Source organism: Canis lupus, chromosome 27 (assembly GCF_011100685.1).
Source record: "Canis lupus familiaris isolate Mischka breed German Shepherd chromosome 27, alternate assembly UU_Cfam_GSD_1.0, whole genome shotgun sequence".
Classification (NCBI taxonomy): Eukaryota; Metazoa; Chordata; class Mammalia; order Carnivora; family Canidae; genus Canis; species Canis lupus.
Window position 1 is genome coordinate 12,033,597 of NC_049248.1, and position 19,231 is coordinate 12,052,827.

A 19,231-nucleotide genomic window follows, 5' to 3' on the forward strand; every position below is an offset into this window, starting at 1 on the left:
TGAATTATAAAAAAAAAGATATTCCCTCAAAAGTTCTGAAAATCTCCGTTGAGAGTTCCTGCAATAAAACATTCATTGGTCAACTGAATAAATAGCTTAGAAATTAAGGCCTTACTTCTATTAAATGTTCAGCCTAAGTCGTATGTCATAACTTAGAGTGACAACGATTCTAATTCTCAAATCCCTCTAAGTTCATGAACAGTGACAACATAATGAAAACTTGAACAAGCAATGGTGCTTCCATTCCGCTATTCTCCTTTCATACTTCAGTTCGATTTTAAAGCATTAGGCTGAGAAGTTAAGGAGTTCAATAGTTCTCTCTTTAATATTTCATTTAACATTAGCATTCCTGGTACAATCACATAAAACCCAGAGTAGTGATTGCTACGAGGAGTCTTTTCATATTATCAAGAAATTAGGGCAAGATGATTAGCCATATTCAAAAGATTTTAGTAAGATAAAAAAAATGTTATGGGCACTTTTCTAAGCTGAGAAACAAAAAATGTATCTAGCAGGAAGAAAACCAAGTGCTGTTAAGCAATCTTCTCTAAACTTATTTCAAAAACTTCTAAACACACTAATTTGTAGTTTGTTTTTGCTTTGTAAGGTTATTCCAAGATAACTATATTCAAAATTACACAAATATAATTTTTGCTTTTGTTCAAATGATGGGGGCACACAAGGAACAAGAGAAATATATCCTTTTACCAATATTCTTAAAGGGGCTGAAGGTGAAAAAGAAGACATGACAAGTAAAGCCCTTGTATTTGGGGAAACATTTGAAAAGGAGCAAGACCATTCCTTTCCCCACTCCTGTTTTATGGGGAAAATATGTTAATTTGAAAAAGCTCCCAGATGAGTTTGTGTAAGGTTTTAAAAAAATGGCAAAATTAAAAGTGCAAAAAATCTTTAAAGAAAAAGGTAAGAAGGGGCACTGAGGTCAGTTAAGTGTCTGCCTTCTTCTGCCTAGCCCTACATCAGGTTCCCTGACAAGTGGGAAGAAGTCTGCTTCTCTCCCTCCCTCTGCTCCACTCCCCTGGCTCCTGCTCTCACTCATTCACTCTCTCAAATTAATAAATAAAATCTTTAAAAATAAATTAATTAAAATAAAAAAGGTAAGAAGACACAGAACATCTTAATTCTATCTTAATTTCTTACAACAAACATGAATCCTGCAATTAGCAGTATGCCATCAGCACTTACTATATTCCTGAAGGTTCAGCTCTTTCACAGCATGAATGTCACTAAGCTGGGCAATTCGAGCCTGGACTTTGGTTCTACCCTCTCGGCCTGTCATGTCAATTTTTTCAATCATTTGCTGCTGCTTATCAATCCAATATAGCCAGTTTTCAAACACAGTCAGTCCCACAGGCTGCAAGATATTGGAGTCTTCTAATACTATTCGGTTGGCACCTTTGAAAAGAGAACATTGAACAGAAATGATTCATATGGGTCAAGTCACATATTTAGCAATTACAATCAAATATCAGTTAGATTCCAAAAGTACTGAAAAGAAAAATATGATGAAGTGTCTACCGCAAGTTAAAATCATTCTGAGAAGACACATACACATCAGAGAACAGATTAGACATTTAACCACAAACAAAAGCAAGTAAGTGCCCAATACATACTAAAATACTCTCGTTCATAGAAACATGGAAAAGACAGAGTAGCTTTCAAAATTTTTAAAAAGCAGAGTCCATTTTTCAAATTACATTTTATGAAGAGTCTTAACATATAAATCAAATAAAAATGGGACTTCTCTAGATAAAGCAGTCGTGGTGAGCCCAGAGCTCTGAGTTCTCAGCTCTTGGCCTCCCCTACTTGCTGAGTACACCTGAAGGCTCTGTGAAGAACAACTCCACCCTCACTCTATCTGGCCACTCAAAACACAGAAAAAATGACTGATTCAAAAGTTATCTGGTTCAAACCTTACCACAAAGAATTCTTTCTATAACATCCCAGACATAGGATGTTAACTCTTAACAGACAACTGTTCTTACTGTTGAACTTTAAGAAGGTTGTTTCATACAGTGTGTTGGAATCTGTGCCCCATTCTCCATCCCCATAGATTCTCCCTCACTCAAAAAGAAAAAATGTATTCATTCCTTCCCTGATCCTCATAATAGTCCTTCAAATATCTATAGAACATTTTCTTGGTTCCTAAGTGATTAGAGTTTAATTAAAAGAGAGGTATTAGTTTCTATTTTAGAAATATCAGGGAAAGTTCTAGGAAAGAGGCAAGCATAAAGCTAAGTTTTTAAAAGGGAGAAAAACAGGGAGATATTCCAGATGAGAAAGCACTGCTTAGATAAACATTCAGATCCATGGTAAGTTAAACACAAGTTCTCTTAGGCTTCTTCCTAAAAATTGTAGTAAAAAATTAAGGTATAATGCCATAAGAACAAACAGGACAACAGAGCACAAAATGATACAAATTAGAAGTTGGAGCAGACCAGGGATAATGACATAGTTGCCCAAAGAAAACTAAATGCCCGCAGCTGGTGAAGCCAACAACAAAATCAATTAGCTCAGGAACTGGAAGCACCAGGTAATTTTGGATGAGCAAGGGGAGGAGTTACATGGCTGGGGCTGAGAGAAGAGGACTGATTGAAAATAAGTAAAAGAAGCTATTCACCTCTTGGGTCTCCTCTCTTCCTCTATCAGAAGACTGAAGATATACCTGCTAAAGAAACTGAACCAGATTTTTAACATACCAGGCAAAGACAAAGAGGTAGTGCCATACATGGGATTTTACAGGGGATATTAGTTAAAAATCTACTTTCTAATTGGTGAGACTAAGGTTCCAAGAATACTAGCAGCCAGCTTTTATATTCCTCCAGAAGACCAGAAGACATCCCTATAGGAAATACAAACCACCACCAACAATAATAAAATAAAAAAACCTGAGGTGTCCAAGAGAAAAAAACTTCAGATAGTGTCACCTTGGGGGTCCCATCAGAAAAGAGCCAGGTGTTCATAAGATTCCCACTCCTTCACAGGCAGCAGCAGTGGGGAAAGGCAGAGTTTTTAATGCCTCACTATTAAGTTTAAGACAACTAGGGATCCCTAGTTGATCCCTAGATCAGCGGTTTGGCGCCTGCCTTTGGCCCAGAGCGCGATCCTGGAGACCCGGGATCGAATCCCACGTCGGGCTCCCAGTGCATGGAGCCTGCTTCTCCCTCTGCCTGTGTCTCTGCCCCTCTCTCTCTCTCTCTCTCTCTCTGTGTGACTATCATAAATAAATAAATAAAAAATATTAAAAAAAAAAAGACAACTAAAGATCACCAGATATCTAAAATTTATTTAAAGATTTTATTTATTCATTTGAGAGAGAAAGAGAGAGGGCACAAGCAGGGGGAGAGGCAGAGGGAGAGGCAGGCTCCCTGCTGAGCAGGGAGCCCGGATATGGGGCTTCATCCCAGGATCCTGAGATCATGACTTGAGCCAAAGGCTGATGCCTAACCATCTGAGCCACTCAGGTGCCCCAAAACTTCTACTTTTAAATTCAAAGCCCAAAACAAACAGAATAAAGGAATTTAGAGAAATAGATGAAATTTAATGCAGAAGAAAACAAATCAAGAGCAACAAAAACCTAACAGGATACTTATGATGGGGGCAAGGCATTCACAGAACACAAGAGTCCTTGGAAATAAAAAATGATACCTGAAAAAAAAATTCAAAAAAAAGACTGGAAGATAAACTTGAAAAACTCAAAGCAGAACAAAAGGACAAAGCCATGGATAATTGAGAAAAATAGTTATAGTTAAGATCCAAGGGGATCCCTGGGTGGCTCAGCGGTTTAGCGCCTGCCTTTGGCCCAGGGCACGGTCCTGGAGTCCCGGGATCGAGTCCTGCATCGGGCTCCCGGCATGGAGCCTGCTTCTCCCTCTGCCTGTGTCTCTGCCTCTCTCTCTCTCTGTCATGAATAAATAAATAAAATCTTAAAAAAAAAAAAAAAATCCAACAACTGAGTAAAAGTTCCAGAATGGGAAGATAATTAAAGAAACAACATTAAAAAAAACAAAAAACAAATACAACTTCCTAAGAACTGAAGATGTAAGTTTCCAGATAGAAAGGCATCACCTACTAATCAGTTCAACGTAAGAAAGAGACAAAGAGGGAAGTCAAGGAGGGATCATACAAAGGCACAATTTAATTATCATTAAATTCTAGAACATCTGGAAGAAGAGATGTTAAAAGCTTCTGGAGGGGAAAATAGAGGATCATATATAAATAGTTAGGAACCACAATGATATCAAACTTCTCAACATGAGATCTTGAAGACAACAGAGTTCTACCTTCAAAATTGGGAGAAAACAGTTATGAGACATGAATGCTATACAACATCCTAATTAATATTATTTTTTTAAGATTTTATTTACTCATGAGAGAGAGAGAGAGAGAGACAGGCAGAGGGAGAAGCAGGTTCCATGCAGGGAGCCCAACACGAGACTCAATCCCAGGACTCCAGAATCACGCCCTGGGCCAAAGGCAGGCGCTAAACTGCTGAGCCATTCAGGGATCCAAACATCCAAATTATTAACCAAGTGTAAGGGAGAAAAATTCAGACAAATAAATGAAAAAATTTAACCTACTATGAACTCCTTTCAAGAAGCTAATAGAGGACGTATTCTACCAAGAAAAAGAAATTAGCCAGAGAAATGGAATTCAGTAAATAGGTTTCAGCACCACGGAGACTGGCAAGTGCATTCCCAGGATAATAATGGCGAAAGGAAGTTGGCCTAAAAAGCAAGCAAACCTAGATTGGAATAAGATGATAAATTCAAGAGGTATGCTTTTAATTAAAAATAAAAAAGATGTATTGCTTGATGCATCTGTAGGTACTGAAACAATATTTACATTAGACAAGATTAGCTTTGGGGGAAAAAAGCTATAGAAGGAAACATGCTAATGGTAATATTTTCATAGCCATAAATAACAATTAAGTAGGAACTTAAAATTTATAACTATCCTGGGAGGATGGGAGGAAAATTCTTGAATATTTTGAGGCTATACAGTTAAAGAAAGCAAAATCTTTATTTTCCATCACAGGAAGTCAATGTGTGATGTCTAAAGTTGAAATATCAAGAAATAGCCATTTTAAGCAAGTTATTTTAAATAACAAAGTAGATGTTTAGGGTAGGAACTGAGAGTAGATAGAGCAGTACACTTGTTTTTTGTTATAAACTAAGAAGCATTTGATTTCCACAAATATTTACATGTATTACTTTGATGAAAATTTAAATTAAGCCTAAAATATTAGGAGTGAATAAAAAAGATTAGCTGGTGGTATTACAAGGATGGCTTAAAGTGGACCACTGAGAAAAAAGAGCTGTTAACAGTGTCACTGAGGACCCCTGACATGATAAGGACCTGATCTACTTTAATGGCAGTTAAAAGGGGTGTAAGTTAAACACCACAACCAACAATGAAAAGATATGCTTCTTTATTCAATAAGCTACACAGGTACTAAATGCAATCCAGTGTAAAAGGCTCTGTCTGTAAGAGGCTAAAAATATGACGCATAAAGAAATCCATGACCAAGGTGTATGATTGTTTACAAATCTATAAGGAAGGAGAAAAAAAAAAGAAAGAAAACCACCAACATTATACTAACCTTTTTTAGAAAACAGAAAAAGAGGAAATATTTCTTTTCATGAGGCCAACGTAACCTTGATGGCAAAACACCAACAAGTACATTATAAGAAAGGAAAACTAAAGGATAATCATTCTCATGAATACAGACACAAACATCGTAAACAAAATCGACCAATATAATAAAAAAATGTATCATGCCAAGTTTGATTTATTCTAGCAAAGTAGGAATAGAAGGGAACCTCCTTAATCTGTTAAATACGTTATCTACAGAAAAACCTTAGCAAACATAATACCTAATCACGAAGTATTGAATGATTTCCTCCAAATCAAGAAAACAAAACAAAACAAAACAACCCAAGGATGATGATGATGATGATGATTCTTATTATTATTCTATTTAACACTGTATTGGAAGTTCCAGCCAGTGCAATAAAGCAACAAGGAAAAAGAACTGAAAAAGAAGAAATGAAGCTTTCATTAATTTGTAGATAAATGATTCTATGATCTTCAAATATTAAAGAAACCACAGATAACTGAATTTAGCAAGGTCCCTGGGACCAAGCTCCAAAACAGAATGGGAGAAAAAAAGGAAACTGCTTTTGTATTCCACCCACAATCAGAAAATGAAATATTAAAAATTTAGAATACTCTTTATCACTAGCATTCAAAAGCCTCAAATACCAAGAAATAACTCTAATGAAAGATATCTACACAGAAAAGTATAAAACACAGAGAAAATTAAAGTTCTAAATAAATGGAGGGATATACCATGTTTAGCATTTGGAAGACTAATATTATAAAAAATAACAAATTGACCTATAAATTCAAAGTAAACCCAGTCAAAATTCTACTAGGTTTCTTTCATTTTTGGTGGAAACTCAGAGGCAGATTCTAGAATATAAATGGAAGTGTAAATGGTCAACAATAACTATCTTTAAGAAATATTAAAGGAAACCACCTGATAAATTTGTTAGGACATTATAAGAATTAAGACAAAATATCATGAAAGACCAAGTGACCAAGGGAACATTAGATTCCAGGAACAAACTTATACAGTCACTTCATTTATAACAAAGGTGATGTTAGAGTATAGTGAAGAAAGAATCACCTTCTCAGAAACTTTGTAAAATCAAATAGTAATATGAGGGAAAAATATTTTTTAACCCTTACCTCACACCATTTACAAAAATATATTCTAAATAGATCATAAATCTAAATGAGAAAAGTTAAACAAAAAAAATTTTAGGAAAAAAAAAAACCACCACAAAATATCTTTGTGACTTTGCAGTAGGCAAAGATTTCTTAAATAGAACATAAAAGGCACTAATCATATGGGAAAAATTAGTAAACTGTACTGCACTAAAATTAAGAACTTCTTTTTCATCTAAAGACATCATTGGAAGTGTGAAAAAAGGTAAATCACAAATTGGAAGAAGATTCATGCAATACATATCCTTTTCTATAGAAGAAAGTGTAAAGATGTACTAAAAATGATCAAATAAGACCTAAACAAATGGAGGGATCTCTGACCACCATCGTAGATGAAAAGACTGAATTTCTTAAACATGCTAATTCTCCTCCAATATATATGTAACTTGATAATGGATTAACAGTCTGATACAGAATTTTTAAAAATCAGTAACAGAAAAATGGGCAATAAATAGCAATTCATGGAATATGAATGACCAATAAATTAATATCAGACAGGGAAATCCAAATTTTATCAATGAGATATACTTTTTAAACCACTGGATTAGTAAAAATTGGGAATTCTAACAATACCAAATACTGGAAGGTTAACTCATATACTTCTAGTGGGGATTGTTTTTTAAAGATTTATTTATTTATTCATGAGAGACAGAGACAGAGAGGAAGAGACACAGGCAGAGGGAGAAGGAGGCTCCATGCAGGGAGCCTGATGTGGGACTCAATCCAGGGACTTTGGGATCATGACCTGAGCCGAAGGCAGCCGCTCAACCACTGAGCCACCCAGGCATCCCCTCCTAATGGGGATTTTAAGTTGATATAATCATTAAAGAGAAACCTGGATGTATCTATTCAAGGTGAATATATACATAACACAATTCTACTACAAGGTTTAGGCCACAGAGAAAAGTTCAAGTATCTGTATAAAAATACTCACTAAACCACTGCCTTTAATGCCAAAAAATGGGGAATAGCAGTTTAGAAAGACAGAATAAAGTACAGAATGATTCATACAATGAAGTACTAATTTAGTGCTGAAAATAACTAACAGAGTTATGGATCAACACAGATTATCTCAAAACCATAATATATCTGAAAAAAGCTAGCTACAAAGGAATACATAAGATTATATTCAGTTTAAAAAGTGAAAAAAATGGGGTGCCTGGGTGTCTCAGTGGTTGAGTATCTGCCTTTGGCTCAGGTCTGATCCTGGGGTCCTGGGACTGAGTGGTGTATCAGGCTTCCCAGGGAGAGCCTGGCTCTCTCTCTGCTTTTCTGTGTCTCTCATGAGTAAATAAATAAAATTTAAAAAAAAATAAAAATAAAAAAGTGAAAAAAAGTTTTAAATAGCTATATGTGTATGTATGGTAACACTCACACACACAGAACAAAATATGCATGGCAATAAAAACATCAACAGTTACCTCGAGGAAAAGAGTGAGGAGAATAGAATTGGGAAGGGACACACAAGGGCTTTAAGATTCTAATTTTTCATCTCAAGGAAGAGAAGGAGGAAGGGAAGGAGTTCAAAAGCAAATATGGCTCCAAACACTAAGATTTAACAAAGTTGGATGGCAAGCACTTTATACTTTCTGTATGTTGGAACCATTTTACAAGGGCAGAAAAAAAGATGCATTAAAAAATAGAAGTTAAAGTGTTACTAATGACAGTGTTTCAGATTTTTTTTTCTTTTCTAAATTGTCTTTAATGGTATGTATTACCCTTATAACAAAAAATAAACGCCATAAATGAAAAGAAAGAAAGAGGGGGGAACCCCACCCTCAACACTAGTAAGAGAACACTGACATAAGTATTATTCAAATTATAAATGACATAAGATATACAGATGATCAGATGAGGGAAAGAATATACCATGTGAGGTATGTGTACACACATCCATAAATGCGTACATGACTGGAATCAGAGAAAGCATAATGGAAGGAGGCATTTGAGCCTGAAAAGATATCTTATAGTTTTTTTAAAAAAATTATAAATGTATTAAACATATAAAAACTCAAATGACATAGAAATAACATATTAGTATGCTAGCCTTCCAGGCCTTTCTCGAGGTGTATATGCTTGCCTATTCCTCGAAGAACATACAAACGTATATACCCATGTTTCTTTTTTTTTTTTTTTAAAGATTTATTTATCCATGACAGACACAGAGAGAGAGGCAGAGACATAGGCAGAGGGAGAAGCAGGCTCCATGCAGGGAGCCAATGTGGGACTCGATCATGCCCTAAACAAAGGCAGACGCTCAACCACTGAGCCACCCAGGCATCCCTATACCCATATATTTCTTAATAGTATATACAACTATTGGTATGTGTGTATACGTACAGTGTCCACACATAGTATAAATACTTTTAGAGGGTAAGCTGCCATCAATTATAGTGTGTGTATACATATATAAAATTAATTTAAGTTTTAAAAATTAGATTTTTTTTCCTTAAGATTTTATTCATGAGACATACAGAGAGAGAAGGCAGAGACGCAGGCAGAGGGAGAGGGTTCCATGCAGGGACCCCGAGGTGGGTGGGACTCGATCCCAGGACCCCGGGATCACGACCTAAGTCGAAGGCAGACGCTCAACTGCTGAGCCACCCAGGCATCCCAAAAACTAGATCTTAATAAACATTGTTATACAACGTAATTTTTAAAAATTATCCTTCTATGTCAGTGCACACAGATCTATCTCATTTTGGGGGAATAATTGTAATATTCCATACACTTGACATAGCAAAGTGTATTTCTCTGTGACAGACTATTACTAATAATGCTCAGCAGTGACCTCTGTACAAATGGGTATTTCTGTAAAACAAACAAACAAAAACCTATCTAAGAGGGAAATTCACTGGCAAACTGTCTTCCAAAAAGGTCTTATCAATTCCATTTATACCAAAATGCATTGACAGCATGCCATTCTCTACCATTCTGACCAATGTTGGGTATAACCAACTTTAACATATTTTGGCCACTCTGATAGACATAGTTTATTATTTTAATTTCATTTACCTGATCACTAGTGAGGCCACATAGAGTATTTGGACATCAGAAATCAAAGGGGAAGTGAAATAACTATGATTGTAGACAGAGGTCTGAAGACAGATAAGAAAGTAAAAGTATATCTGAAGAACCAACAAATGATTTAATTTGTTTAAAACACCAGCAATGTTTAGATCATTTGAGTTTGATGATGGGTCTGTGAAAGGCAAACAGCAATGTAAGTATACAACTAGACTTTTTCTTCAGGTTATAAGACTATTCTGAACATTTTTTTAGTAGCAGTGATGTGATTTAGTAGCAGTGACATGATTAGAAACCATGCTCAGAAAATCAATTTAGGAACAGTGTATAAACTTTCAGGGGGGAAAATCAGCAGGCAAGAGATTTCATTGGCTAGACCTCAGGCCAGAGAAGATGAGAACATAAACTAGAGCAGAAGAATTAGAAAAGAAGTGATGCATTAAAAATATAGGGGATCCCTGGGTGGCACAGCAGTTTGGCGCCTGCCTTTGGCCCAGGGCGCGATCCTGGAGACCCGGGATCGAATCCCACATCAGGCTCCCGGTGCATGGAGCCTGCTTCTCCCTCTGCCTGTGTCTCTGCCTCTCTCTCTCTCTCTGTGACTATCAATAAATAAATAAAAATTAAAAAAAAAATTATAAAAAAAAGAAATATATTATTTGTAGAGCCCAAATCAAGAAAATTAGGAAATTACTAGATAACAGAGGAACTAATCATGCTGATGGTTGAAGAAAAAGTGCTTTCCAACCAACATGATGCTAACTACCTGTTAGTAAGTAGAATCATAAAGAAATGTGCAAAAATAATACAATGGAAGAAAAATACAAATTCTAGTAACGAATCATCTTAATAACTCAAATTAAAATAAGGAAATACATTTCTTAGGTACCTGAGAGATCACTGCTTTCAATTCGCCGGAGATCTGAATCTGCCCAAAAAAGCTTGCCCAATCTGCTATCAAGGGCTAAAGCAATTGGTTTACTTAAGCCACTGAAAAAGAGGACCTCCCGTTCTGTTCCATCCAAAGCAGCCCGTTCAATTTTGGGAGACCTTTCCTGAAGATTGGTAAAATACATATACCTGAAGAGAAAGGAGAAAACCGTAAGTTCATTAAAATAAGAAACCATACAAAGTGAGAATATTCTTAAAAGGAGTAAAATATTTTAAAATCTTATTTTTAAATGTAGAATATATAATTTTTAAAGGCCATGGGATACTTTTATTACTTTTAACAACAGTAACACAGAGTATATAGAAGTTCTTAGGAAACTAATTTCTTTTTTTCTTTGGGGAGTTAATTTTCATGGATTAATAAAATGAAGTGATGGGGTGCCTGGCTGGTTCCGTTGGTAGAGCATGGGACTCTTGATCCTGGGGTTGTGAGTTCAAGCCCTATGTTGGGTGTAGAAATTACTTAAAAATAAAATAAAATAAAGTGATAGACACAGGCACACCTATGCTTTTGGAACATTACAGTATATATAAATAAAATAATCGTAACCAGAGAGACTTGAACACAAAATTTTAAATTCCTTCTCCAATTAGTCTATTTCATAACCAAAAATAAGTCACATGTGAATTATTTCTTATATTTAACTTCTATAGCTCATCTCTTTCCTATAACTCTTTTGCAATAAGCTACTTCTCTGCTGAACTGCTTATTCATTCAGTTGCAAATAAGTATTATTTACCAAATGTAAAGCTCTGTATTGAATGAAAGAAAATATACTAGTTCTTCTCATAAAGGAACCTAAAGTCTAGTAGAAAATACAACACTGAAAACAAGTAGAAGGTAGAGGACTAAGCATAACTAGAGAGGCATAGGTACAGAGTGCTGGGCATTTGGAAAAGGGGGAAATCACATCTGGCTCGGGTTGGGCAGATCAAGGAAAACTTCACAGAGGATGCTGCAGTGCAAAGGGTCCTGAAGGCATGGTTAGGAATGAGAACTACAGCAATAGTGACTACAGAAAGAAATTCTAGGCAGTAAAATCAGAGAAAGCAAGGATATAAGAAAATGCAGGGGCAGGTGGATGGCGAATATCAAGTTTTTCACTAGAGTACAGGATACTTAAAGGTAAACAACAAAGGAGCAGAAAGGAAGGCTGATGAGGGTCTCAGATGCGAAGATATCTGTGTGCAGCTTCAGCAACATACCCCTTCTCCGGGTTTACCACAATGGCTCGAGGTCTGTCTTGCTCGCCTTTCAGTACCACTCCAATTGATCTCCCATCTAATCTTGTTACATTAATGACATTGGTGGCCTCACAAGTCCAGTAAATGTAGCGGCTATAAATATCAATGCTGAGGTCATAGGGTTGTATTTCTAGGTTCTGATTTGGAACTGAGCTCACAACCACAGTAAAGCCCTAGGGATAGAAAAAGACATACACAGAGAAAATCAGACTCCAAGCTGGGGAACCCTGAGGTGATCACTCACAATGCTTACACGTACATACATGGTTACAAACCTGAGAAGGAAATCTCAAGTCACTGGACATTTCGTACTAATACATTTTGTAATGTGTAATGTGCTTTTCTGCTACCATACATTTCAAATGTTCCCTCTGGTTTTTAATGACATGGGGCAGATAAGAGAGCTGAGGCCATATTAGGTGCTCTAGGAACGTATTAGTGCATTGATAAGAACTGTCTCCTGTAAACAGGAGAGGACAGCAGCTAGAACCACCCCTCAGAAATACCATTAAAGTGGTGGTTCTCAACTCAGGGCATTTCGCACTGTGTGGAGACACTCTGGATTGCCACACCAGGGGGGCATAACTGACATCTAGTGGACAGAGGTCAAGGATGCTGGTAAATAGCTTACTATGTGCAGGTCATCCCACCACAACAAAGAATTATACAGCCTAAAAAATGTCAATTGTGCTGAAGGGAAAAACTCTGTAGAGAAATACACCAATTAGGGCTATAAACCACATCTACCACTCATGTCTTTCTCCAATCCTCAAACCACTGAAAAACAATCTTTTTAACAAAGCAATTAGAGAGGTTCAGTTCATCTGTGTTCTACCTGAATAAGTTATATTTCTTTTACTTGGCAACTCTGAGTTAACATACCCTTTAATGAGGCTATCTTGTTTATCTGCTGTGTCCTTGGCTGTATAGTAACATCTATAATTTCTCTCTACTATTTACCAGCCTGTTAGCTCTGGCTCTATACCGTGGAAGGTGCATCTGTGATATACCACTATAACTGTTATCTCCTTAATAATCCCTCAAGAGCCTCTAAATACATTATTTCCTTGCCTTTTTTGTGGGATATTAAGACATATCAAAAATTAGTAATCCAATCACCCTAAATTTTGATACAGTCAAAATCCAAGATCACTGTTATAAGGAAGACAAATAAGCAAACCCATTCTAAAACTGCTTAGTCACAGAAAGAAAGTCACATAGTATAGATAACAGTATGCAAATTGTGACTGGTATGTAAGTATAGACAAGATTTGATGATAATATTTTCTTCTTCTTTTTTTTAAAGATTTTATTTATTCATGAGAGACACACAGAGAGAGGCAGAGACACAGGCAGAGGGAGAAGCAGACTCTATGCAGGGAGCCCAATGTGGGACTCGATCCTAGGACTCCAGGATCACGCCCTGGGCTGAAGGCAGGTGCTAAACCGCTGAGCCACCCGGGCTGCCCTGATGATAATATTTTCATTCTCACTCTATAGTCACCAAATAATAGCACCCCCCCCCATCATCAGGTTAGTGATAACATATCCTAGATGTTTTTTAATTTAATGAGAATGTGTTATATGTTTCCTGTCCTTTAAACTTTTTAAAATTGTTAATAAAAGTGTTATTTACTGAGTCTCTACCTACTATGTAACAGATAATGGGATATGTGCTTTTCATAGTTTTCAGCTAAAGAGTTCATAAGAGGGGTGCCTGGGTGGCTCAGTCAGTTATGCAGCCTACTTTTTGATTTCGGACTCAGGGTCCTGGAATCAAGCCTCATGTCAGGCTCTGCTCTCATCCCTCCTGCCCGGCTCTCTTGCTTTCTCTCAAATAAATAAATAAATCTTAAAAAAAAATATTCCTAAGAATCCTAGTAAGTGACAGAGCAAAGATCAAAACCAAGGTCGATTTGATTTCAAAGCTTCTAACATTCCATGTAAATGAAACCATAGTGGAAAAAACTATATAAACAAATATGAGTGGCAGTGACAAAGTCATTACCAACATATGAACATAAATTTTCCTTATACAATTTTTATTCCAATAATATTATCGTTATCAAGGATTATTAGGAGGAAAAAAGCTACTAGGTCCAGAATTTCAGTTTTTCTTTCTCTCACTCAAGAAATAAGTAAAATAGGGTGGTTGGTTACTGTAATTACCAGGCAAAAGAAAGAGATTTCGAAATGAACCCTGAATTACCTGGCTGCCATCTTCTTGTGCTTTTCGGATCATGTTTTGTCGTGAGTCAATCCAATAGAGTTGCTTGTCCAGTGGGTCATAATCAATGGCCCGGACATTCCGAAGACTGTGGATAGGAAGGATGATGTCAGGGCTCTGCTGCTCATCAATCACCATGCGGTTGATGGCACTCTTTTGACTGAAGAGCAGGAAAGTAGTTGGAGCTTAAAGGAAAAAAAGAGCAAATTTGAAACAAAATTACTCTAAGCCTTGTTATCATCCAAATATTTGATAGCCTATTGTCTGCATCTCATACAAAACAGACACAGATGCTGAAGAGGTAAGGCTGAAGATAAAACCCTTGGAATGTCCCCAGAAACTCTCCTCAAGGTTACCCTAATCAGCACTATGCTACCAAATCAGTTATGAATTTACCCAGTGATACAGGTCTCTAGCCTATTTTGTTCCATCTTGTCCAGAGTTTATAAAAGAGGAAAAAAATATAAAAAAAATAAAGAAAGAAAAAATAAAAGAGGACTTGATTTCAACAAAGCACTGATAAAGATTATCAAAATTTTCATCTACAAAGCAAATAATTCTAACTCTTCCATAACCTATTCTTGTGGGTGGCAGAACCATGGCTTCCACTGGTCAAAGCAGAAATTTCAAGGTTGGTTTTAGTCTCAGCTCTCCCATTAATCTAATCATTTGATCATAACTAAGTTACTGAACCTCTTTGGATCAAAGTTTGCTCTACTCTAAAATAAGGTTATAGCTATCTTGTCCTGCTCACTGAGTTGCTTTAAGAATTTTACAACATATATGAACACACTTTAAAAATTACAAGGTTAGTTATGTCAATTATACCTCAATGAAAAATTATATAAATGTAAAGTAAAAATAACTACTGTTTATTATATCAGTAGTAGCAGTAATAAATTTGGTATTGGGGTTCCTGGGTGGCTCAGTTGTGTTAAAGGCAGCTGCCTTCGGCTGAGGTCATGATCCCAGGGTCCTGGGTATCCCGCATCACCCATATTGGCTCCCTGCTGAGCGGGCCATCAGCTTCTCCCTCTGCCACTCCCTCTGCTTATCCTCAGGCTCACTCTCTTTTTGCCAAATAAATAAATAAAATCTTTTTTTAAAAAATAAGGTTGGTATCAATAGAAATTAAATCCTCATGGATTGCAGATACAAGTTTTATTTTGCATTCTGTGTATGTTATACTTACAAGGAGAGAGAGCCAGTAAAATCTATCTTCCTCCTCTCTCTCTCAAACACATAAAACTAGTAAAAACAAATACTTTATAGTCATTATCTCTAATTCTCATAAAAAATATTCTGTTCTTATGATGTCCTAAATTTATGAAATGGAGAAATGCAATAGAAACTAAATTTCCCATTTCTGGGACTAAGCCACTGATTACTATATAATTACTTTTAATGCAGGAAAATATCTAGAGAACAACAGAATTTTATAGCGCTACTGACAACTTCAAAGTCTATCAGCATTTTGAAAATCTTCATTAAAACATACATATATAAATTCCATAATTATACTCTATTCTTTTGATATTCAGTCATCACCTGAATCCAGTAGAATTTTGTCCTTCTCATGGATATAAACATAAATGGCCAATCCAGAACTCCTTACTTTATTTCCTCCTAACCCCCATTCTTTACAACTCCATTATGTGTGGTTCCCTGGTTTACTTTACATTTACGCTCAAATGTACACTGGCTTCAATCCAAAGAAACTCATTGGTATTCATAAAGAAACTTGGTATTCACAACACTGAAATTCTTTTTTATTTTTTTAAGTGAAGCATAGTTGACACACAATGTTACGTTCACAACACAAGAATTCTGCTTTATGTAAATTCTTCACTGGCTAAAAGCCCATACCCAGTTTGGAAGATTTAAAAGTATTTCAATGATCCCATGGGAACCCTCCATTATCTGGAATCAACTCCCTCACATATTGACTTAACAACTTTTAGCAATTTCAGTAGAATCCATGCCTTAAGTAGTAAAAATACATGTCACAACAGAGTTGCTATCTTTTTTCTTTTTAAAGAATTATTTTTTGGCAGTACTACTTTCTTGTAAATCAAGGAAAGGGGGGAGGGGAGGCTCTAAACTAAGTTTCTAACTGAATAATCACCACTTATACAAAGATGTACAATGAGGCTTAGACTCCAGAGTTTTAGTTGCCAGCTTTTCCTGTGTGGGAAACAATCAAATATATATTTGACTTCTACAATGCACTGGGTACTTTTTTTTTTTTTGAGTCCAGTTTTAACCTTCAATTAGAGTCTACAGTTAGGTGTTCTAGAAATGTAGATTAAGACAAAGCCATATATGGCTTCAAAGAAAAGCTTGTTTCAAAAAGCCTATGGATGACATTAACAACTACAATTAATTGGCTCAATATCTCTAAGAGGGAGCTAATGTTCTGACTTATTTCAGTGAAGACTTGATTAGTCATTCCATGCTTAAAGCGACAAAGAATATGCAATTTTGTAAACCTAAATCCATCTAATTTATATAACCATTAACTCCCTTATCTCCTGCAAAATGGTAATTTAAAAACTGTCATACAGGCTGAGATTTGCATTCTCACAATGAAGACAGCCACATGCATAAGTTGGGGGGTGAGGTGTTAAGTAGGAGGGAGGTTTTCAGCTCTTTGGAAGGTTGTTCACCTGTAGCTTAAAGAGAGGTGATGCTCCTGTGTAAGAACTTCATAAACTAACTATAAGGCCAAGTCCATGCAACTGACTGTGCCATTTGTGCACTGTGCCGTGGGCACTGAGTAGGGACCAAGGTCTAGTCCACACTTCATTAGCCAAGCTATGCACGTGTGTGTCTATGACTGCCCAAAGGAAACATCTTTTCCTAATTTGCACAGTGGTACCATAGAGACCAGCCACCTCAGTACTGAGCAAGGGATTCCACAATTTGGCTTCCTGTTTCTTCCCTAACTTAATCTCTTTATTTACTCTGTTCCAGTGGCACTGCTCCCTCCTCGGGCCTTTGCATTTACTATCCCCTTTACTTAGGTCTTCTCCCAAATATCCACCTAGTTCATCTCCTTACCTCCCTCAGTTCTTGACATAATGTCACTTTATCAGTAAGGATTTCTCTGATTATCATATTTAATGTTGCAATCCTCATCCTCACGTTTTCTTACTCTTAATATTTCTCTGTAACATTTATCTCCATCTAATACATGGTATAGTTTACTTATTTGGTTCAATATCTGTCCACTAGAATAGAAGCTCTATGAGGGCAGAGACTGATGTCTATTTCATCCACTGCTACATTTTCCACTGGCTCAAACAATGTTCAGTATGTAGCAGACATTTAATAAATAATTCATTGAAAGAATAAATGAATACACACACATGATGCAATAAACATTAGATGACAATAACTATGGAGAGCCCTGTGGCCACCACTTTTTAAAGTAAAAGAATAAGATGATTTCAGAGAATTGAGAAGGAAAAGAAACAAACATTTATTTAGGACTTCCAACATGTCCTTTATCATTCTAGATGTTAATCTCCAAAATTATCACCTTCATTTTTAGGTAAGCAAATTCAGAAAGGTTAAGTTTTTCCCCAAGGTCACAGAGCTATCAAATGGAAGATCATATGTATTCTTCCAAGTCCTGTCCTGTCTTCATCCTTTTTTAATAATGATTTCTTGAATCATTACTATTTATCAAGCACTATTCTAGGCACCTAAGATATATCAGTGAAAACACAAAACAAAACAAAAAAGCTACTTCAAGGAGTTTATATTCCAAGAGACAGAGAAAAAGCAGTTAACATAATAAAGAAGTTATAATATGTAAATATTAGAGTACATAAATTATATAGGATATCAAAGAGTGATAAATGTTACAGGAAAAAGAAAAAGCACAGGTAAAGAACACTGGCTAATACATCTCTACACAAATATTAAATAGTACTCATTATAGAAAGAGCATACAACAGAAAGCTTCTTGAAACATTAGTGATCTATCACCAAAAGGTAGCCAAAGACAGATACTAGAAACACTCAGCACTGATTTCTCATAGCCTTCACTCACCAACTAATATGCACAGATAAAAGCAGCTAAAATAATGATCTCCAAAGGTCTTTCCATAGTCCCTTTGTCTCCATCCTCCATTACTACCTCTATGTTCTCCTTCCATTCAAAGTCAAACTTCTTTAAAAAACATACCTCTTTCCCTTTCTCCATTCACATTTTGACCAACTCTATCTTTCACCGTTATTTCCCTGCAATTACTCTCTTTCAGGGTTACTAATAACCTCCTTACTCAAAAATCCAGAAAATTCTATTTTAGGATTCACTTAATCTCTCAGCAGCATTCAACATAGTACTTTTTGGGAACAATCTTATTTCTGATGCCACTATTCTCTCCTGCTTTTCCTTTGACCTCTTTGGCTGTTGCTTTCCCTTCTCAAACTGAGTTCCTTAGGTTACCAGAGGACAGAGGTGAAGAGGTTTGAGAAACTATGATTCACAAAGCCTAAATATTTACTCTCTAGCCCTAACAGAAAGTTTGCTGACCCCAACTCTAAACCTTCTCCCTAAATAATCTTTTTTTTATATAAAGATTTTATTTATTTATGAGAGAGAGAGAGAGAGAGAGAGAGAAAGAGGCAGAGACACAGGCAGAGGGAGAAGCAGGCTCCATGCAGGGAGCCCGATGTGGGACTCGATCCTGGGACTCCAGGATCACGCCTTGGGCATGAAGGCAGGCGCTAAACCGCTGAGCCACCCAGGGATCCCCTCCCTAAATAATTTCATCCATTTTAAGCATATGCTAGCAATTCCAAAATTTATCTACTATCTCATGTTTCCTCCCCTCTCTCCAATCACCTATTTAATGTATCTATTTCAATGTCCCATAGGAAAATCAATCTAATATGCCAAAAATTAAACTTTTTATTTCATTCTGAAAACTAGTCTTCCTCTCTAGTCTTCTTGTCTCCTAT

At 36.2% G+C, this 19,231-nt stretch overlaps 1 protein-coding gene across 1 annotated transcript in view; it reads right to left on the reverse strand.

Annotated features, from left to right (window-relative positions):
* Nucleotides 1-19,231, reverse strand: part of LRP6 (LDL receptor related protein 6) — a 163,030-nt gene that overhangs the window by 22,615 nt on the left and 121,184 nt on the right. The window contains exons 13-16 of the mRNA XM_038576811.1: nucleotides 14,243-14,445; nucleotides 11,995-12,206; nucleotides 10,727-10,917; nucleotides 1,204-1,413 (exon numbers count right to left, since the gene is read on the reverse strand). Coding sequence (XP_038432739.1) covers nucleotides 1,204-1,413; nucleotides 10,727-10,917; nucleotides 11,995-12,206; nucleotides 14,243-14,445 — 816 coding nt within the window. The remainder of the gene's footprint in view (nucleotides 1-1,203; nucleotides 1,414-10,726; nucleotides 10,918-11,994; nucleotides 12,207-14,242; nucleotides 14,446-19,231) is intronic.